General features: G+C 41.9%; 1 protein-coding gene across 1 annotated transcript in view; it reads right to left on the bottom strand.

Annotated features, from left to right (window-relative positions):
• Window positions 1–7,765: 7,765 nt before the first annotated feature.
• The window catches only part of UBXN6 (UBX domain protein 6), a 47,937-nt gene continuing 31,917 nt past the window's right edge, over window positions 7,766–23,785 (bottom strand). The window contains exons 8-11 of the mRNA XM_073686300.1: window positions 22,807–23,026; window positions 19,087–19,217; window positions 16,494–16,639; window positions 7,766–11,817 (exon numbers count right to left, since the gene is read on the bottom strand). Of these exons, the coding sequence (XP_073542401.1) occupies window positions 11,689–11,817; window positions 16,494–16,639; window positions 19,087–19,217; window positions 22,807–23,026 (626 nt within the window). The 3' untranslated portion in view covers window positions 7,766–11,688. The remainder of the gene's footprint in view (window positions 11,818–16,493; window positions 16,640–19,086; window positions 19,218–22,806; window positions 23,027–23,785) is intronic.

Raw genomic sequence — 23,785 nt, 5'->3', positions numbered from 1 at the left:
CGAGCACTTGAGCTCAAGACTAATGACTTATTCAGTATGATGACCTAATGTTATCAAATTCTGTGTCGTACCTCTGGGTTCAAAATGTTCACTATACCCCTTGATAAAATCCTTGAGGGGTCTAGTTTCCAAAATGAGTCACTTGTGGGGGATTTCCACTGTTTAGGCACATCAGGGGCTCTCCAAATGCGATAAGGCGTCCACTCTCGATTCCAGCCGATTTTGCGTTTAAAAAGTCACACAGCGCTCCTTCTGTTCTGAACCCTGCCGTGCGCCCAAACAGTGGTTTTCTCCCACAAATGGGGTATTGGCTTACTCAGGAGAATTTGCACAACAAATTGCATGGTGCAATTTCTCCTGTTACCCTTATGAAAATGCAAAATTGGGGGCTGAAAAACATTTTTTGGGGAAAAATGTGAAAATTTTATTTTTACGGCTGAATGTTATAAACTTCTGTGAAGCACCTGGGGGTTCAAGGTGCTCACCACACATCTAGATAAGTTCCCTGAGGGGTCTAGTTTCCAAAATGGTGTCACTTGTGGGGGGTTTCCACTGTTTAGGCACATCAGGGGCTCCCCAAACGCAACATGGCGTCCGCTAATAATTCAAGCAAATTTTAGATTCAAAAAGTCAAATAGCTCCTTCCCTTCCGAGTCCTGCCGTGCGCCCAAACAGTGGTTTTCCCCCACATATGGGGTATCGGTGTGCTCAGGAGAAATTGCACAACACATTTTGGGGTCCATTTTCTCCTGTTACTGTTGCAAAAATAAAAAAATTGGGGTCTAAAGTAACATTTTTGTGAAAAAAAAGTTAAATGTTCATTTTTTACTTCCACATTCCAAAAATTCCTGTGAAGCACCTGAAGGTTTAATAAACATCTTGAATGTGGTTTTGAGCTCCTTGAGGGGTGCAGTTTTTAGAATAGTGTCACTTTTGGGTAATTTCTGTCATAAAGGCCCCTCAAAGTCACTTCAAATGTGATGTGGTCCCTAAAAAAATGGTTTTGTAAATTTTGTTGGTAAAATGAGAAATCGCTGGTCATCTTTTAACCCTTATAGCTCCCTAACAAAAAAAAATGTTGGTTCCAAAATTGTGCTGATGTAAAGTAGACATTTGGGAAATGTTATTTATTAACTATTTTGTGTCACAAATCTCTCTGATTTAAGGGCATGAAAATTCAAATGTTGAAAATTGCAAAATTTTCACCAAATTTCTGATTTTTGTCACAAATAAACGCAAGTGATATCAAAGAAATTTTACCACTATCATGAAGTACAATATGTCAAGAAAAAACAATCTCAGAATCAGGGGGATCCGTTGAAGCATTCCAGAGTAATTACCTCATAAAGTGACAGTGGTCAGAATTGTAAAAATTAGCCAGGTCATTAACGAGCAAACCACCCTCGGGGTTAATGGGGCAAAATGGGGGTGATATGAACTTTTATATTCTTTATAGATTAAAAAATAACTTTTTTTTTTTTTTTTTACTTTTTACTATCTGTTAGTCCCCTTAGAGGACTTGAACCTGCGATCATCTGATCGCTTATGCTATATATAAATACCACAGTACTGCTGTCTATAGTGAAAATTACGGTCTCATATGAACACCGGCCAGAAGTAGGCAATCACAGGAAAATCGTCATGACAGGCATCTTCAGCAGACCTCCCATTCATCATGGTAACGCATCAGCGACCTGAAATTGCATCATGAGGATGCTGATGGGTGCATGGAATGACACAACTCCCTGTCCACGCACTATAAATGCCGCTGTCAGAGATTGACGGCGCCATTTAACAGGTTAACAGCTGCGGGCGGAGCGCCTCTTGCCGAGCAGCTGTTAAAGGCACATGATGGCTGAAAATCACAGCTATCATCTGCTGGGAAAGATCCGGGCTCAGTTCCTGAGCCCGCATGAAAGTCAGCGAGCTGGCGTATAACGTAACTGTACGTCATATCTCGGGAAGGGTTTAAGGAACCAGGGAATACTTTTTTAGTTTTTTTCTCCCTTGTTTCCCAAAAGCCATACGTTTTTTACTTTTCTATCGACATAACTTGTTTTTTTCGAGTCGAATTGAATGGCATCACTCAAAACTACATTTTTCCGCACAGTAAACTGGAAAATGGGTATAAATTCCAAGTGTGGTGAAATTGAGGGGAAAAAAAAGACAATTCCGCCATTGTTTCTATAGTATCCACTGTGTGGTAAAAAACGCCCTAGCAAAAAGATTCTTCAGGTCAGTACAATTATGGCGATAAGAGTTTTTGTAATTTTCTTAGTGTTGAAAAATATAATCTTTTTTTTTGTGTCATCATATTTTGAGACCCGTAACTGTTTTTTTGTGACCTGGCGTGACATTTTTATTAACATCATTGGACACCAATAAGACATTTTGTTCGCTTCTTATTGCATTTTTTTGGGAAGTCCAGCAAATGAAAAATGGCAATTCTGGCTTTCCGATTTTTTTTTTTTTTTGTCAGTGTTTTAAAATAATTTTATGCTTTGATATGCCAAAAAACTGAACTAACATTACAAAATACCTTTTATTTTTACTTTTTATTTATTTTTGAAGGGGGAAATAGGTGTAACATAATTTAATGTGTAACTGTCATTATCCAAATTTTTAATTTACTGTATAATAGACACTGCAAATAGACGCTGAACGGTCACTACTCCCAACAATTGTAGAAAATACTGCTCTGAAGTGCATGGCTCTTGGATGGAGTACACACAGAGTGAGGTACAGGCTCAATTGTAAGTCTATAGGTCTGAACACACCATTTCACAGAGCGGTGTGTGGAACAATAGCCTTACTATTGAGCTCGTAAACTGCTCTGTGTGCAGTCTGCATAGAAGAGCTGTGCACATCAGAGTGGTGTTTTGTACGACTGGCATCGGCCTTATGATCCAGACCCCATCGATCGGCAGCTATATTCTGTGTTCTAGATCTATATACACTGCACAAAAAAATAAAGGGAACACTTAAACAACAGAATATACAGTTATATGAAAAAGTCTGGGCACCCCTATTAATCTTAAGCTTAATGTTTTATAAAAATTGGTATTTTTGCAACAGATATTTCAGTTTGATATATGTAATAACTGTTGGACACAGTAATGTTTCTGCCTTCAAATGAGGTTTATTGTACTAACAGAAAATGTGCAATCTGCATTCAAACAAAATTTGACAGGTGCATAAGTATGGGCACCCTTATCATTTTCTTGTTTTAAATACTCCTACCTACTTTTTACTGACTTACTAAAGCACTTTTTTTGGTTTTGTAACCTCATTGAGCTTTGAACTTCATAGCCAGGTGTATGCAATCATGAGAAAAGCTACTTAAAGTGGCCACTTGCAAGTTGTTCTCCTGTTTGAATCTCCTCTGAAGAGTGGCATCATGGGCTCCTCAAAACTACTGTCAAATGATCTGAAAACAAAGATTATTCAACATAGTTGTTCAGGGGAAGGATACAAAAAGCTGTCTCAGCGATTTAACCTGTCAGTTTCCACTGTGAGGAACATAGTAAGGAAATGGAAGAACACAGGGACAGTTCTTGTTAAGGCCAGAAGTGGCAGGCCAAGAAAAACATCAGAAAGGCAGAGAAGAAGAATGGTGAGATCAGTCAAGGACAATCCTCAGACCACCTCCAGAGAGCTGCAGCATCAACTTGCTGCAGATGGTGTCACTGTGCATCGGTCAACTATACAACGCACTTTGCACAAGGAGAAGCTGTATGGGAGAGTGATGCGAAAGAAGCCGTTTCTGCAAGCACGCCACAAACAGAGTCGGCTGAGGTATGCAAAAGCACATTTGGAGAAGCCAATTTCTTTTTGGAAGAAGGTCCTGTGGACTGATTAAACCAAGATTGAGTTGTTTGGTCATACAAAAAGGCGTTATGCATGGCGGCAAAAAAACACAGCATTCCAAGAAAAACACTTGCTACCCACAGTAAAATTTGGTGGAGGTTCCATCATGCTTTGGGGCTGTGTGGCCAATATCGGCACCGGGAATCTTGTTAAAGTTGAGGGACGCATGGATTCCACTCAGTATCAGCAGATTCTTGACAATAATGTTCAAGAATCAGTGACAAAGTTGAAGTTACGCAGGGGATGGATCTTTCAGCAAGACAATGATCCAAAACACCGCTCCAAATCTACTCAGGCATTCATGCAGAGGAACAATTGCAATGTTCTGGAATGGCCATCCCAGTCCCCAGACCTGAATATCATTGAACATCTGTGGGATCATTTGAAGAGGGCTGTCCATGCTCGGCGACCATCAAACTTAACTGAACTGGAATTGTTTTGTAAAGAGGAATGGTCAAAAATACCTTCATCCAGGATCCAGGAAATCATTAAAAGCTACAGGAAGCGACTAGAGGCTGTTATTTTTGCAAAAGGAGGATCTACTAAATATTAATGTCACTTTTCTGGTGAGGTGCCCATACTTATGCACCTGTCAAATTTTGTTTGAATGCAGATTGCACATTTTCTGTTAGTGCAATAAACCTCATTTCAAGGCAGAAACATTACTGTGTCCAACAGTTATTACATATATCAAACTGAAATAGCTGTTGCAAAAACACCAATTTTTATAAAACATTAAGCTTAAGATTAATAGGGGTGCCCAAACTTTTTCACATAACTGTAACTCCAAGTAAATCAAACTTCTGTGAAATCAAACTGTCCACTTAGGAAGCAACACTGATTGACAATCAATTTCACATGCTGTTGTGCAAATGGAATAGACAATAGATGGAAATTATTGGCAATTATCCAGACACTCTCAATAAAGGAGTGGTTCTGCAGGTGGGGACCACAGACCACATCTCAGTACCAATGCTTTCTGGCTGATGTTTTGGCCACTTTTGAATGTTGGCTGTGCTTTCATACTTGTGGTAGCATGAGACGGACTCTACAACCCACAGAAGTTGCTCAGGTAGTGCAGCTCATCCAGGATGGCACATCAATGCGTGCTGTGGCAAGAAAATTTGCTGTGTCTGTCAGCGTAGTGTCCAGAGGCTCGAGGCGCTACCAGGCGACAGGCCAGTACACCAGGAGATGTAGAGGGGGCCGTAGGACGGCAACAACCCAGCGCAGGACTGCTACCTCTGCCTTTGTGCAAGGAGGAACAGGAGGAGCACTGCCAGAGCCCTGCAAAATGACCTCCAGCAGGCCACAAATGTGCATGTGTCTGCACAAACGGTTAGAAACCAACTACATGAGGGTGGTATGAGGGCCCGACGTCCACAGATGGGGGTTGTGCTCACAGCCCAACACCGTGCAGGACGCTTGGCATTTGCCACAGAACACCAGGATTGGCAAAGTCGCCACTGGCACCCTGTGCTCTTTACAGATGAAAGCAGGTTCACACTGAGCACATGTGACAGACGTGACAGAGTCTGGAGACGCCTTGGAGAGCGATCTGCTGCCTGAAACATCCTTCAGCATAACCGGTTTGGCAGTGGGTCAGTAATGGTGTGGGGTGGCATTTTTTGGAGGGCCGCACAGCCCTCCATGTGCTCACCAGAGGTAGCCTGACTGCCATTAGGTACCAAGATGAGATGCTCAGACCCCTTGTGAGACCATATGCTGGTGCGGTTGGCCCTGGGTTCCTCCTAATGCAGGACAATGCCAGACCTCATGTGGGTGGAGTGTGTCAGCCGTTCCTGCAAGATGAAGGCATTGAAGCTATGGACTGGCCCGCCCGTTCCCCAGACCTGAATCCGATTGAGCACATCTGGGACATCACATCTCACTCCATCCACCAACGTCCCGTTGCACCACAGACTTTCCAGGAGTTGGCGAATGCTTTAGTCCAGGTCTGGGAGGAGATCCCACAGGAGACCATCCGCAACCTCATCAGGAGCATGCCCAGGCGTTGTAGGGAGGTCATACAGGCACGTGGAGGCCACACACAATACTGAGCCTCATTTTGACTTGTTTTAAGGACATTACATCAAAATTGGATCAGCCTGTAGTGTGTTTTTCCACTTTAATTTTGGGGGTGACTCCAAATCCAGGCCTCCATTGGTTAATAAATTTGATTTCCATTGATGATATTTGTGTGATTTTGTTGTCAGCACATTCAACTTTGTACAGAAGAAAGTATTCAATGAGAATATTTCATTCATTCAGATCTAGGATGTGTTATTTGAGTGTTCCCTTTATTTTTTTGAGCAGTGTGTGTGTATGTGTATATATATATATATATATATATATATATATTTATTATCTCTATATACTCCTTGACCTGCATCCCTTTCAGGACTCATGTCCTGAAGCTCATATCCTTTCCCCACCAGTTGGCAGCCAATAATAGTTCTTCTCTCATCCACCACCAACAAGACACAGAAGAGACCCCTGGTCAGGGATGCCAACTTAATTCTTTATATTTGTTCTGGACAACTTATTCAAAAATCATGGACAGCCCACATGTTTTAGTGACACATTGAAAAAAAACATAAGAAATCATTAAAATTTTAAGCGATATACAGAACTGTGCAAATTTTTTAGGCACATGTGACAAAGTAAGAATACTTTAAAAAAAATCTGGTGTGGTAGGACATGGCTCTTGATCTCAGGACACATCATTCCTTATTTTTTTCTTCTGCTTCTTCCTATCCATATGACATATAGCACTATGTGTGCTTTGGTTGGCTGTCCCATCTTCCTATGATGATCCTGCTGCCCATTGTGTAATTAGTGCTACATCCCACCCGAAGAGGATGCATTTTCTTCTACACCCAACTCAATTGTGATGTGTGATGGGAGTAAGGTGCGGACAGACCCCTGGAACTTTTCTCTTCAACAACAAAAAGAGAGGGCAGCAATCAAGCCCCCTTACATGATCAGTCGATAATGCTTATGGCTGGTTTAACAGTAAAAGTCGAGTAAACGGTGGATGTCATCCAAGTGCAGTCTGATATTCTCACGGACCTATTGACTTGCATTGCCGATTTTGATCCTATACTCGGATCAAAAGCGAACATGTCCCTACGATTTTCCACAGACCTCTTGGTCTGCCGAAAAAAAATTGGACATGTGAATTGCCCTATAGACTATCACAGGTACAAGTGCTATCCGTAAAATCATGGGCAGCACTCATACGCAAAAATTGGATGCCAAAAAAAGCTCTCTTCCATACAGAATCAAAAAGGTTTCCATAGTTTTCACTTTTTAACCGCTACATGGGAATCTGGACTTTGAGGTTGTGACCTCTGGATTCCTTCCAACAGAGTAGAACGCTAGAAGAAGCACACAGGTTGCTAGAGAGCAGCAAGTACCAGCAGAAGGCAGTGACCAGAAACTAGGTGGGAGATCAGGAAGCCTGCGACCAACCAGGGAGTGGTGGTGTGCGATTTAGACACTCCATTTTGCGGCACAGTCAGACGGCCGAATAGCTTGGACGGCTCGGACTGGCGGCCGGCTCTGCTGACCAGAGTGTGACAGCAGCTTAGAAATACATGCTGTCACGCACGGGTTGGGAGAGCCGGTGACCAGGCAGAGCATTGCGATCCCCGTCTGAGTTATTTGGCCGTCTGACTGTGCCCTAATGCACACAAATGTCAGTCCCTAATTTCAGGCTTTTCCGGTCTACATGAGGTTCGCTCCATGGACTGAGGTGGCAGTTTGCTATTTAGAATTCAAAGGAGCATGTAGCTTATCTAGGTGCACAACAGCAATTTTGCATACACTATTGTATTCTGATATGTTGGCTTGGTCTCATTTCAATACATTAGCACAGTATTCAGGACTCGTGTAATACAGATACCGTTGTTTTAATTTTTAATTCATAAATCAACAGAACACATGAAAATAAGCACCTTTTGGAATATATCTTTTCAGAGAAATTTGCTCCTTTTTCCTCCTGACTTGATCTTTAGCATACAATTCTGGGGTAAAAATCTGTATTCAGCAAAGACGCATTTTCCCATTACTGAGATAGGAGATGGCAGTTAGTACATTTAAAATTCTATGGAGAAGGGTAGGGGGGAGTTAGAAGGAGACACAGACATTTTGCTGCAAGTTTTCCCAAAAGGAGTTACCCTTCTCCATATAACTTTATAAGCACCAACTGCCATCTCCTATCCCAGTAATGTAATCGGTCATGAAATGAGAAAGAAAGGTAAGTCCATGAGAAGAAAGAAACAGATTTCACTAATAAGAAAAAAGTTTCTTAATTTCACGTTTTACTGTATTTTTCGGACTATAAGACGCACTTTTTTCCTCCAAAATTTTGGAGGAATACTATATTATTGTATGGCCGCATGGTGGTGGGTGTGGGGGAGCGGCAGCGGGGGATCAGCGGGGCACAGGAGGCAGCAGCCGCCTGCTGCAGCCTACACTGCGCCCGCTACTAATGAAAATTAATATTCCCTGCTCCCCACGCCCATGGGCGTGGAGAGCAATGAATATTCATTTCTCTTAATAGCCGACACACTGGAGCCGCAGCGCGGCTCCGGCTGTGCTCTGCGGTCAGTGTGCCCGCTATTAAAGCTCATGAATATTCGCTATAACCCACTCCCATGGGTTGTAGTGAATACCCATGATCTTTAATAGCAGACACACTGACCACAGAGCGGCAGCCGGAGCCACGCTGCGGTACAGTGTGCCAGCTATTGAAGTGACTGAATGGTCACTGCTCCCCATGCGTTGGGAGCAGTGACTATTCCAGTACAGCATCTCACACTGTGTGATGGTGCATGGCAGGGACGCCATGCGCGCCCTGCCTTGTGCGGCTCACACAGTGAGACTGTCGGCAGCAGAGCAGGACAGTGCTGGAGGAGCGAGGAGGTGAGTATGAGCGTTTATTTTTTTTTTTTTGTAGGCAGCGTGATGGGGGCTCAGAGGGTGCCATACATACCAGGATTGGGGTTCAGATGAGTGCCATGCATACCAGGATGGGTGCTCAGAAGGTGCCATGCATACCAGGATGAGGGCTCAGAGGGGTGCCATGCATACCAGGATGGGGGATAAAGGGGTGCCATGCATACCAGGAAGGAGGGGCCATACATACCAGGATGGAGGATATTAACAGAATTGGGGGACATTACCCCAATACCAGTGTCAGCAGCAGACCCCCTCCCCCATAACAGGGCATCATGACCGCATTTTGTGCTTACATTTTTTTTCCTATTTTCCTCCTTTAAAATCTAGGTGCGTCTTATGGTCCGGTGCGTCTTATAGTCCGAAAAATACGGTAAATAAATAAAACTATGTTAAAATGCATAAACGCATTACCAAACAGCATGTGACTACAACCCACCTGTAATGGTGGGTTACAGCTTCATTATGTATTCACATAGTGTATGATTTGTACCTGCAGAGGAACTGTAGACATATACGCCTGACTTATGGTCCAGAAGACTTGCATGACTGTGTGTAGTATTTTATATTGTGTTTCCTCAATATCATTTAGGGCAACAGTGACATGACTCTCACATGGAAGTTTCTATTGTACACCACATCTTTCTCTATATAGGATTAATGATATCATAGGGTCTGCTTTTGGGGAATACCACCCCTGACTTTGGATTCCGCCATTTAGCCAGTGGGTTTCCCTAGGTGACTATCAATATGGAAAGACATTTGCCAATTCTCTCTAAAGCCTGACGAAGGGTACATTACCCAAATAGTTTCTGCAGTGCAATGTATATTAAGTGACTATATCTCACTGAATGCTATGTGAGTCATGGATATGAAAAAAAGCATCTGTGCCTTTTGGTTTGTGGTTCCTCCAAGTATCAAGTATTGATGAGTTAAGAAGCAAAAGTGGTCTGCTTTATTGGATCAGGAAGTATATTGTTTCACAATTGACAAAATGTGAAAATATCCAGACTGAAAAATGGTAGTTTTGGTAAATTAGACGACTTATTTAGGCAGCATTCACACATTGCAATGACTGTAGGAGAACTGCAACGTTTATCTTGTGAATTTAGAAAATGGCAGAAAAATAACGTGTTTTTTTTGCCGTGACTGTGCCAAAAGAACGCAATTTAGTAACATCATGTGAACGCAACCTTAAAAAATTACCATAGACTAGAAGAAACCTTTCTACCAACAATCTTTTTTTTTGTTAAACACACTATAAATCTACTAAACCCACACCAACATACACAGACTGAAAGTATACAGCATTCTCCCTTGCACAGTTGTGGTGGAACACACTTCCGAATACATGAATGAGATGACGGTGTAACCAGTTTGGTGATAACTTATGTGCTCTCCCTAATGAGGGGTGTCTGCACCACATTTGTGACATAAGTATGCATGCTCAGGAAAGGTAGGATTGCTGGCTACATATGTCCTGTCCAACAAATTTCATTTTTAGATATAGATGTAAATGGCAGGACAGTTACTTTCACTGGTTATATACGCTGCATAAAGTAGGATTGGCTGGTAAATGCTTCCTGTGCATTCCAGTCACTACATTCATAGAGGATGTATTACTGCTGATTAAAACACTGTTGTACACACAACCCCCCTCTCCATGTTTCACCTCCTGAGTGGCTTCTTCAGGGGTTATAGCATGGGAACCATGCCATCCAAGCTTTTTTATATACTCCACAGGCACCACTCCTCATCATGTGACCAATTGGAGTTTCTGAAACAGACCTATACATCAGATAATTGACCCCCTCATAAGCCAATAACTCAATACAAGGGGCATGATTGACTGTCCTATAGGAATGCTGTTAAGCCCTCCTGATGGTTTCATCATAAATGGTATGCAAATTGTGCCTTCAGAAAGGCAGAGGACTTGAAGTCTAGTGTCACATATTAGAAGTAGCAATGCTAAAAGTCAATATCGACCCCTTTAATGAGCCTTTCCAGAAGACTAAGGATAAAAGCTAAACCAGAAACTTAATGTGCAAACACATGTTTCGGGGTGTTGCCCCTCGTCAGTGCAAAGCACGAGATCTAATTTGGCTGTATGAGAAGCCTCCCTTTGACTAGGGTCTAAGGGGTACCGTTTATCTTTGTGGAGAGGGACATGCTTGACATTCCAGGGTAAGAAGACTTCTACCCTGTGAAATGCTCCTCTGGGGAATTAAATAAATGGCATCACCTCTCATAATGTCTCCCAATCAAAACACCACCACTGTGCAAGTGGATTAACAGTATTTCAATTAATTATTAATTTTACTCGCTTATACATCACAATTAATCCCACAGCTCTTTATAGACCTCTTCATCACTGTCCCCACTTGGGATCACAATCTCCTTACAGTATGTCTGAAGTGAGGGCAGAAACTGGAGTACCTGCAGGAAACCCACACAAACATGGGGAGAACAAACTCCTACAGCAATATGGTCCCTATGAATGTACTGACTTGAATAGACTGCAGGCATTACCAGCTAAACAATCAATGTAGCGTACAGGAACCAATGTGTATCCTGGTGTGGGTTTATAGTGAGTTTAGGAACAATAACAAAAATGTGGATTTTTTTTACAATAATGATTGGTAGAAGAAAGGGATCTTTTTACCTGCGGCATTATATAAATAACTGTTTTATATATAACAACAAATGGTGTCTATAAAATAAAAGCCATTTTGCAGAATAATACACTGTATATACATATATATATTTTTATACAAGAGGCGCTAAGAGACATTTCATTAACATACAATTATGCATCTCGTTTCTTCTCTTCTGGATAGTATGTGGAAAACGTCTTATTGTCTATGTGAGAGTGTTGGCAGTGGATAGCAGCTCTTGTTTCAGCACACTCTCAGTTTTATATCCATCTATAGCTTCCATATCAGCCAAGATTGCTTCATCCCATCGGAATGTTAACAATGCGGATGGAACCTGCAAATATTAATATTCATAAGCACAATTTAAGATTTAGCTGTAGCATCATCTTTTAGTTGAAGACACATTCCCATGACCAAGTCATAGCGCTTGCTAGACCAACCACGCCCCGACCTGTGATAAGCAGTCACTGTCAATATACAATGTACACAGAAAGCGGTGGTGTGGGCGAGATTAGCTTTCTCAGCTCTGCTACATCTAAAAACTCTGTCACAACTGCTGCACCCTGTAAACCAAGTGATACATCGTTGGATTCAGGGTCTCTTTCTACATTATGCTGCTCTCAGATGAGGTACCAAAAACCTGGTGACCGATTCCCTTTAAGATATGACATCGCTTTTGCATCGGTGAGGGTTTTGGTTTGGACCCCTTCCGCTCAATCAATGATTTTTACTGCATAGTGGTGCTTCTGTCCAACCCCTTTGTAAGGAACTATCACAAAGTCACGTTCACATGAATACAGAACGGTGCTGCAGTTCACTAAGCAGTGGATGGTTGGCAGAGCCGTTGGTGTAGTTAACCAATCCGAACAGACCTACGTCCATTATTTTCCCTGATAAACCAGGATCCCAGCTAGAGGATACACATTGATCATAATAATATGCCATAATATTATAGGATGGGAAAACCCCTTTGACCTAAAGACAATATTCTTAGGTACATACAGAAAGTCATGAATTACACCTTACAAATATTAAAATGTGCAGTTCTTAATACGCCTATCTAAATTAATTTTTTTTTCAATAGAACTCATTGCAGTAAGTTTTAATATTTTTTATCTTTACAGAGGACCTAGAGCTTCTAAAAAAAACAAAAAAACAGTGACAGAAGATAAAATGCTAAAACTTTTCTCTTTACGTCATTAGCAAGTCAGATGACCTCTCACATTTGAATTTCATTTTTAACAGAGTTAGACCACAATCTTGTGAGATTACAGTTTTGTGAGGGTAGGACATACCCCAATTCTAAACAGAATTTGAGTGAGTCAGCTCCACTCTAAATTGGCAATGTCACCACCTTCATCCTCTAATGACATCATCTCCTATTCTCCTCAATATGGTTCACAGGTCTAGGCCAGCATCATCCCTTAACTGGCTAACAGTTGTCCCATTGTAGGAAATGTCCTGGGCTTTTGATTCCCAATTCTAGATGTTCCCTGACTCTCCAAGTGCTACGACCACCTCGGCGGCCAGTGCCCCTACAATTAGAGCTCCTAGTGCCCCTACTACTACCACCACCATAATACTATTACTAACAGCTGGGCGTTTCAGGCATGTCCTCCACTTCCTCCGCCCCACCTCATACAAGTTGTAATGCTGACTATCCTCATCAAGCGCATCAACTGGAAAAAATTGTAGAGAAATATCTTCCTTCGCACACAGAATTCCCATGGTCTATGGGGATAAGACATCAGGTCAGAAACGTGATTGACATAAGTGAAAGTCCACAATTGAAGAGATTAACTGTTCCAGTGGCAGAGGAGGAATGTGCAGAATACGCATGGTATCACCGTCAGAGGTAACATCATCGTGCAGCGACTGTGATGAGTGATGTACCATATAGTCCATAGCATCCAAACAATATGCTTGAAGAAAACAACGGTGAGGAATTTCAACCTGTGTTTAGTACTATAGCCTAGAAGACTGGTGCAATGGTGGTGGTGCTGCTGCTACTTGTGGCTCTCATATTCATATTGCCAGATAATGGAGTATTAATGTTTTTTTTCTTCTTTACATTGCTCCATCCATTGCCAATTTTTTATTACACTAGAATTAACTTTTTTTTTTATAAACCATAATTCCACCCTTCCCAAAACGGACCTACCAAGGAATGCTAGGGTAAACCGCAAAAAAACAACAGCTGCAACAGGGCGCAGGATTGTTGTGGCTTGAACACAAGTCAAATTTAACTAATAAAACAGGTTGTGAAAAAATTCAGTACTGTTTGAGACTGCCTCACAAAGCATTTGAGTCACGGAGTTAAATGACTATTTATACGCTTGACTTTTGTATGTTCTATAATGCCATAATTTCCCCTTCCCAAAAAGATGAAACCAAGCAATGCTAGGTAAATGCCAAGAATAGAACAGCAGCAACAGGCTACAGTAGTGGTGCTGCGTGTACAGTGGGTACGGAAAGTATTCAGACCCCTTTAAATTTTTCACTCTTTGTTTCATTGCAGCCATTTGGTAAATTCTAAAAAGTTCATGTTTTTTTCTCATTAAAGTACACTCTGCACTCCATCTTGACTGAAAAAAATAGAAATGTAGACATTTTTGCAAATTTATTAAAAAAAGAAAAACTGAAATATCACATGGTCATAAGTATTCAGACCCTTTGCTCAGTATTGAGTAGAAGCACGCTTTTGAGCTAGTACAGCCATGAGTCTTCTTGGCAATGATGCAACATGTTTTTCACTCCTGGATTTGGGGATCCTCTGCCATTCTTCCTTGCAGATCCTCTCCAGTTCCGTCAGGTTGGATGGTGAACGTTGGTGGACAGCCATTTTCAGGTCTCTCCAAAGATGTTCAATTGGGTTTAGGTCAGGGCTCTGGCTGGGCCAGTCAAGAATGGTCACAGTTGTTCTGAAGCCACTTCTTTGTTATTTTAGCTGTGTGCTTAGGGTCATTGTCTAGTTGGAAGGTGAACCTTCGGCCAAGTCTGAGGTCCAGAGCACTCTGGAAGAGGTTTTCATCCAGGATATCTCTGTACTTTGCCGCATTCACGTTTCCTTCAATTGCAACCAGTCGTCCTGTCCCTGCAGCTGAAAAACACCCCTATAGCATGATGCTGCCACCACCATGTTTCACTGTTGGGATTGTATTGGGCAGGTGATGAGTAGTGCCTGGTTTTCTCCACACATACCGCTTAGAATTATCACCAAAAAGTTCTATCTTCATCTCATCAGACCAGAGAATCTTATTTCTCATAGTCTGGGAGTCCTTCATGTGTTTTTGAGCAAACTCTATGCGGGCTTTCATATGTCTTGCACTGAGGAGAGGCTTCCGTCGGGGCACTCTGCTGTAAAGGCCCATCTGGTGGAGGGCTGCAGTGATAGTTGACGTTGTGGAACTTTCTCCTATCACCCTACTGCATCTCTGGAGCTCAGCCACAATGATCTTGGGGTTCTTCTTTACCTCTCTCACCAAGGGTCTTCTGCCACGATTGCTCAGTTTGGCTGGACGGCCAGGTCTAAGAAGACTTCTGGTGGTCCAAAACTTCTTCCATTTAAGAATTATGGAGGCCACTGTGCTCTTAGGAACCTTGAGCAATGCAGAAATTATTTTATAACCTTGGCCAGATCTGTGCCTTGCCACAATTCTGTCTGAGCTCCTTGGGCAGTTCCTTTGAGCTCATGATTCGCATTTGGTCTGACATGCACTGTGAGCTGTGAGGTCTTATATAGACAGGTGTGTGCCTTTCAAAATCAAGTCCTATCAGTTTAATTAAAACACAGCTGGACTCCAATGAAGGAGTAGAACCATCTCAAGGAGGATCACAAGGAAATGGACAGCATGTGACTTAAATATGAGTGTCTGAGCAAAGGGTCTGAATACTTATGACCATGTGATATTTCAGTTTTTCTTTTTTAATAAATTTGCAAAAATTTCTACATTTCTGTTTTTTTTTTTTTTGTTTTTTTTTTTTTTTAGTCAAGATGGGGTGCAGAGTGCACTTTAATGAGAAAAAAAAATGAGATTTTTAGAATTTACCAAATGGCTGCAATGAAACAAAGAGTGAAAAATTTAAAGGGGTCTGAATACTTTCCGTACCCACTGTATCTAAATTAAAAATAAACCAAGATGATAACCGGTGTACAAAAAATCAGCACGGTTTGTGACACGCATTCTTTGTTTGTAAGGCAGTCACAGAATGTATGTTTTTTGCTTTTTCCGTAATATTGGTGGCTCGCTTCTTCATAAATGCACAAAATGTGTGATTGAATTGAAGTACTAGCAGCATAACCAGACATAGCTGTGGCAATCTATGAGGCCCCTCCTGGCCCACCCTTACAGTTTTTAATTACTCTCCTATCTCTGTCCTCATCAATTCAATCTGTATCATTCTCTTTTCCTCACACACTGATCTTCCTCATTGCTGTTCTGTCACACATTATCTGCACAGTTTCTTTAGTGTTTTATGGTTCTCTATCCTATCTCTAAGGCTGCGTTGTGAGATGTGATCTCCTTTCACTATCCAGAATCACCACAAAATGGCTGCTGCATTCCCTTCTTCTGTTTTTTATACAGACTAGGATGGTCCCTCCTAATATTTCTTTGCTATCCCACGTGATAAGATAGTTGTAAGGCATTATATGGAAGCTAACTCAGCCAAGCCAGAGGTCATGGGACCTTCTCTGGCTAATGTCTTCTTCTGCAATGTGGAAAATGGCGGATGCGATTTTAGGGGATTCAGGATAAGTAAATTGCATATTATTCAAATTTACAATGCATCAAATCGATTCACTCAATTATTACCCATTAATCACATCTTATTTTTTTTTCTAGGAATAATGAGCTAGATTGACTCAACCAAGCTTTTCTTGACTCAATATAAATTTTACATAAGCAAAAATGGTATCAGCTCCACCGATAATCCTATCTATTCAGTCAGTGAAAAAGATGAAAATACACCGGACATTTTCCATTTTTGCAACACAAAACTGTTACTTACCAAACCACACTCAAAAAACGTAGCCTGTTCATCTTCCAACTTTTGACCACAAGGAGAAATAAGATCAAAAGGAAGCCAGTCATTCTGCAGATGTTGGCGAATAAAATCGACCAAAACAGACAACCGTTCCTGGGGATAGAATAGACCTGAAATTGCAGAAGACATTTGAACAAAGGGTATATATTAGTAACTTGTAAATGTTGGTGGTTTCTGCAAGTCCCATAGCCATGCCCAGAGAGGAGGACCATGCATGGCCAAGTATTTGCAAAAAAAACACTAATTCAGTATAATCATATACAAGGAGGACAATAGGTTGTACAAGGTTAGACAAACATGGCAGCTTTCTTTCAAAAATGGTTCCACACATGTCCACATGTTGTGGAGCTGCAATGTCAGGTGCAATTTATAGACAAGTGTGAAGCCTTGTTTTTCTGATCCGGTTTAGACTCATAGGAAAAGTGTTTTGAGCTTGGCTCTGTATACCAAGTGACTGAAGGCTTTTACTAGGACTCCTGGCATTACTTAACTCCTTAAGGAAGATGCCAATTTTCAGTTTTGCCTTTTAAATTTATTTCTCGTCTTCTTCCATAAATGTTTAGAAGAAGAAAAACATTTTGATTGCTCTTTATTACATTTTTGGGGGGAGGTGTGACGCTGTCAAAACCAAAAAAATGATCAACACACCAAAATTGACGACATTTACGTTATGGATGAAATAATTTTAGATTATGATAGTTTGGACATTTATGGACTCGGCAGCGCCAATTAGTTTATTTACCTTATTTGTTTTAAAGTAGGGAATTTATTTTTTAGACTCTAATAGGTACTTGAAACTGCATTTGATCGCTTTTAATATATACTGATATATACCAATATATCGAACACATGCTATTAAAACCAGCCTGTGGCTATGCTTCACAGGAATACCCGAATGGCAGTGTTAAAGGCTGTTGTGAGAACGTGTGAGCAATGGACTCCAAACTGAAGTGCAACCAGGATGGCGCAACTCACATGCCACTTTCAGAGACTGACAGCTGCATTTTAAGGGTTAAGATGCAGTGATCAAAAAACTCTGAACGCTGCTGTAAGCGGTAGATGATGGCTGTATTACACAGCTGGCACCTGCTCGTGTGCAGTGGGCTTAGATCCTGAGTCCACTCCATACACCCTGACCAGTTTCATGACAGATAAACACCTTTACACTTCTGTTGTATATAAGGGAACTGGTCATGTAGTAGTTTCAGGAGTCACTGATTCAAACTTTGCATCATGAGTGTGAAAATACGCTATATTTTGGCTAGACTAACCATTAATTAGATACCTATGCAGACTTGGACTTTAAAAGGGTTGTCCAGAACTTTTGTACTGATGACCCACCCATAAAATAGATCAAAATAAGATTGTGGGGGTCCAACACAAAGCCCCCTAAGCAATCAGCTGTTATCACCTGAACAGCAGCCGGACAGATGTAATTAGCGTCCGGAATGGAACATCACAGCTTAGTGGCAGCTGACTGTTACTGCAGGTCAGCTCCTGTTCTCTTCAGGAGAGCCTGAGCTGCAGAACACAGCAGCAACTAATCAGTGTCCAGGAGCTTTGGTGCTCCGCAATGGATGCCACTTACATGCGGCCGCTGCTGAAGGAAATATCAGCTGAACAACTGGGGTGCTAGATCCCCTACAATCTTACTTTTATGACCAATATAAAAAGTAGTGGATGAGCCCTTTAGTACAAGCCATGGGTACAATATTCATGAGCTATGTACTTGCCCTCCCTTCCACCACGGATTGACAGCAATCTCCCCTATATGAAGTAAAAAGAGCTGTCAATCAGTGGCGGTAGAAGCCTGTAGCTCATAAATATGCCATACTCCAAGTTCACAGCATTCGCAGAGAACTGCAACTAGTAAACTGCTAATTTAGCCCCTAAAAATCCTAAACTTACATTCGTGCCACAAGGCTGCAATCAGCGACCCAGAAACTATTACATGTTCCCATCAAAACATGCTGACCTTATTCCATTTAAACAGCTTTTTATATTAAAAAATAAAAGCACAGACTATATATTTTCACACCCTCAGTACTTTTCTATCCTAGGCTGTTTGCAGGTAAGGCAAGAGAAGAAAAAGAGCTTTTAAATTATACTCACCTCTGGGGGGGATCCAATCTGAGGGGCGTCGCTTTTCTTGATCTGGCGCCTCCCTTCTTCTTGCTATGCCGTCCTCCTTCTTGCTTCATGTGGATGACAAGTCCCTACAGCCAGTGAGACTGTATGGATGACAGAGAGGTGTCATCCACATGAAGCAAGTGGGAGGACAGCATAGCAAGAAGAAGGGAGGCGCCAGATCAAGACCAGCGACGCCCCTCGGACCCGACCGCCCCCCAGGTGAGTATAATAAAAGCTCTTTCTCTTCTCTTGCAGGTCAGATCAGGAGCTTGTATTCAGCATGGTGTATATGAGGGCTGAAAGGTGGTGACTGTATCTCATACCGGTCAAACCTGGTGACAGGGTAGCTTTAAGGAATTCATTTGATTGGTTCATCCAATTTAATTTTCCTGTACAGACCTTACAATCTCTAAAAGCTTCCTCTCACCTTGTAATATATAGTCGTCTGGAAACCTGATTCTGAGAACAGTATATTTATATTTCTTCATTTCATGTCTTTCTTCTCTCTCCCGCATCGCTTTAGTCTTGAGCATGGAATCTTGCTTTAACTTCTCTGTCCTATGATGAAGATACAAACAAAAAGTTTGATTCTTTTTAACCTCTTTATTAATGACGCTGTGGATGGGATTGAGAGTCGGTCTTTGTTACCCCTTTATAAATCACTGGTGAGGCCACATCTGGAATATGGGATCCAGTTTTGGGCTCCACATTTTTAAAAGGATATTCAGAAGTTAGAGTCAGTTCAAAGGCGACAACTAGATTATTACAAGGGATGGAAAGCCTCTCATATGAGGAGAGGTTGGAAAAGCTGAGTCGGTTTAGCTTAGAAAAATGACCATCAGAGGGGATCTCATTTACATGTATAAATGTGTGTGTGGTCTGTACAAAAGACTAATACATGACTTATTCTTTCCAAAGACCATACTAAGGACCAGGGGGCACTCATTACAGGTGGAAAAAAGGTGATTCCGGCACCTAAATAGGAAAGGGTTCTTTACAGTCAGACTGTGGCATGCCCTACCCCAAGAGGTAGTAATGGCCGGCACTATAACAGCTTTTAAAAACGGATGATTTCCTTGCTACCCAGAATATTGTGGGTTACAGATAATTTAGTGACAAAAAATGTATAATTCGGTGACAAATCATTTCCAAGGCACCAGAGAGGTGATTCTATTCCTGTCACGCCAGGTGTGGGAAAGACTGCAACACAGAGGGAAGAGGGAAAGGAAGCCCAGACACTAGGGAACAGGGGAAGTGGAGACCTCCTAGTCTGGCCTAGTGTCACCCTGTCTCAACTACCGTCCCTATATTGCCTCTTCAGCAATCCTCGCACGCTTGCCTCGCCCTGACTCTTCCTGGCATATGGCTAAGGTTAGGGAAGGGAGGAGATGAGCACTAGTCGATCTCCACTAAACTCTATGGGCAACAAGGGTAGACAAACAGGGGGAAATTGCTTAGCTTTAGACGACTGCAAATGTGCACACGACCTCAAGCTCCAAAGCGGAAGAAGTACTGCTCTTCCTAAGCCTCACAAGTAGAAATGAATATAGCCAGTACCTCCCTCTCAGACACCAGGTATTTATACACCCAGGCCAGAGAGCTAACTAGCCAGAGGGAGGTAGCCGCTGGGTCCTAAAAACAGCTTCTTATCTAAGAAGATGTCTGAAATGCCAAACGTAGAGATCTCCTGCAACCAACTGCAGGGAGACTGTGTCACCTCTGACACACGCGTGACAATTCCTTTATTCATGCAAAATGCATCATAAAAGCAACAGTGACAAAAAATGTAAACTTGGTGGAGAAGTATTGATCTTGATGGACCCCAGTCTTTTTCCAACCTATGTAACTACCGTATGTAATGTTAGTTTGATATTAATTCCATAATAAACTGACCATTATTACAATTATCTTAAACAAGTTACCAAGACAATAGACATAGTTGTATTCTGTCGCTGTAAAAATTGGGAGAAGAGATACAACTTCTAAGCAGACTTCAGCCCCCCATACACACAAGATGGCTGTCGGCCGAATATTGCTTTGGACAATGGTTCGGCCAACATAAATCTCTGCGGACATTAGCATACACAAGACCACTCGCTCCGGTGAGTTCTCCTGTGTTCTCGATGTGAAAATCACCTCTTTGCCGGCAGCTTATCTTAGGAGAACAAAGCGATCGTCAGTCTGATATCAGACATGCCTGATCGACATCTACCCAGGCCATCAGTAGGTGTCAGTAGGCGACCCCAAAAACAGTGTCGGCGAACTTGTCAATATCAGTAATTGCAGCTGACCTTAGTCCAATGTGAATGGGGGGATTTAGGTTACACACATGTAGTCTTCGGCTGTGGTTATTTTCCCTATATCTTGCCCATACCCACAGGATAAAACTCAAATGAAATGGTAGATCTTTACCATAACAAATGATCCATGGCTGGTTTGGTAAAATGAATAATTCTACATTTCAACCGTCGAATATTTGTGGTAGTTGAAAACACAAGTGAGGTTTGTTGGATTTTTTTTCACCACTAGCTGAAAAAAAATCCAATAATGTCCACTGTAGTCATTGATGTGTGTGGGCCCATTTGCATCTCATGTGTTTGGGGGATAAACAGAAGGGAGTATGACTCCGGGAACAGATTACACAGGAGACACATATGTCTGCATAAAAGCTGTAGACACAAAATGGACATAAACTTAAAATTTTAAATTAAAACTGTATGTGCCTCAGGATAAAAAAAAAACAAAAATGGAACTTCAGATGAGCAATTCCAGTTTATCTCCCATTTTATAAAAGTTTGAAGAAGCCTACAGTGGGTTTGGAGTCTTATTGAAAAGTTTGAAGGAGTTGTCCACTACTTTTTGAGAGACCCCCAATGTATTAACCAAGTTATAAGACATTTTGTAAATACCTTGTGGTGCCTTTTCTGCCTGTGAGAAGTGGTATCGCTAGCCGCTCACAGGCATCACGTGACCCCCGGCTGCAGCCGGCTCTGACATTTGCTGAGGTCACGTCAATTTCTGGCTGCAGCCGGGGGTGACTCACTTCTGCGCTCCACGGTGGAGGCTGGGCTGTGGGCAGGGTTACCCCGCACGTCACACCCGGCATCCACCACCCGCCTTCCCTCTCCTCATTCATTGGGAAAGCACGCGATGGATGCTGGGTGTGACGCGCGGGGTAACCCTGCCCACTGCCCAGCATCCACGGCGGGGACCGCGTCACTGATGTCACGCCTCACTTGACGTGAGATCAGTGGGGAGTCACGTGATTTCTGTGAGCGGCCAGTGATAGCGCCGCTCACAGGCAAGAAGGACACAGCAAGGTATTTACAAAATGTCTTACAATCACTGGGTTAATACATTGGGGGTCTCTTAAAAAGTAGTGGACAACTTCTTTAATGAAGGTTTGGTGCTCAGGTTCTTTACATAGCACCAATACCCAGTTTCTTCAGACAGAGTGTGAAAATTTTGGCAGCTCCTTCATCTAAGGGGGTTCATTCCATATCCGTACCCACGTAATATACACAACTGTACATGAATTGGACAGTTTAGCTCAGTCTAAAAAAAAAAAAAAAAAAAAAATTAGGGACACCTTAAATATTAAAAGAATTTTACACAGGTTAATCAGATTACACAATTGTAGACAGAACTGTATTTGCATAAAAATAAAATAATTAGCACTAATAATATAGAACTCAAATTATCGGAACCTTAAAAACCTCAAATAAAACAGTTAAAATTCTTCTAGTGTCCTTCTAAAAAGCAATCTTAAAAGGTCGATAGATGGAAAGTCCCACCAGTTACTCTTAAAGCGTACCTACCTGTTTTTATTCTAATATCTTCTCCCCAACTTACATGTCCTGCCGATCGTGGACGTTCAAGTGCAGTGTATGGGCTCATGCAGGAGCTTAGTGCTTCCGCCTCCTTAGCATCTGCATCCCTAGCACCATGCTTCAGAGCAATCAATGGAAGTCTCAAGACCAGGACCCCACTGATTTGCAGAACATGAAAGTTAGGGAAAAGGTATTAAAAAAAAAATAATATATAAAATATATAGTGTGTGTATTTATATGTACAATTTATAAATGGCTTCTAAAAGATCATAAATCATTCAGTTCTAGTTCACATTTGTCAATTGCTGGCCACTGACCTTAGTTTTTGTTCAAGTTTAATCTCTTCCACTGACAATTTGTAGAAGTCATCAGGCAGGTCAAATTTTGCCGCTTGAAGGGAGGGCACGAAAATTTGTGGTTGACGGTCAAGAATGGCAATTAAGGGCTCGCCACTTAACAGAGAATCATGATAGCTTTGCAAGTCATTTAGCCTGTCAAGTGTGTCACTGCCCAATACATAGAATTCTTCTTGCACATCTAGTGGTCAAGGAAAAGTGCAACAAAGTATTGTAAATTGTCAATAATCTACATTTATATTTTGTATGTTACTTTTAGATAGTATTCAAACTCTTATTAAGATTGTCCACAACTGAACAAAGTCTTCTTAGTATTTCCACTCTAAAGCATAAAAGAAAAAAAAATAAATTCATACTTGCCTCCTGGACCGTTGCCGTTCCTCCAATCTTTGCACTGTGACTTCCCGTGGTCACATGACAAAGATATATCGTGACCACTACAGCCAACCAGCGGCCGCTGATCAACTACAGCTGTCAGTTTTCAGTCAGAACGCTAGTCCAAAGTCACGTGACCGTGGCAGCCAATCAGCAGTCACTGATCAGGTGCAGCCTTCAGTACCAGATCAGAGTGGAAGTTCGTTCTGATGGAATATTGAAGGCTGCAGCCGGTTACTGGGCGCCGATTGGCTGCAATAATCAGTTGAAATTATTTAAGTCATGTGACCGCAGGAAGACAAAGCTTGGAGACTGAAGGAATGGCACAAGCATGTGAGGGGAGTGTAAATTGTTTATTTTATGCTGCAGACCCTATCACGTAATTTAAATGGTAAACTGGCCTAGTCACGTGTCAGGACGGGTTGTAGTCTGAAGAAACACAGCTCCCGAGACTTGTGTCTGAAGTGACAGAGCTCTATCGTAAGCACACATACCTCTGTGAGGCAAAGGGGAAGTGTGTGACTAGAGAAGAAAAACAAACAAACATATCCTCTGAGGATTTGTG

The sequence above is a fragment of the Phyllobates terribilis genome, unplaced genomic scaffold (genome assembly GCF_046119375.1).
Source record: "Phyllobates terribilis strain yellow unplaced genomic scaffold, ASM4611937v1 Scaffold_1__5_contigs__length_1240528914, whole genome shotgun sequence".
In the NCBI taxonomy this organism is placed as follows: domain Eukaryota; kingdom Metazoa; phylum Chordata; class Amphibia; order Anura; family Dendrobatidae; genus Phyllobates; species Phyllobates terribilis.
The sequence above is the reverse complement of the archived record's forward strand: the minus strand, read 5'-3'. Positions and strand labels throughout refer to the sequence as shown.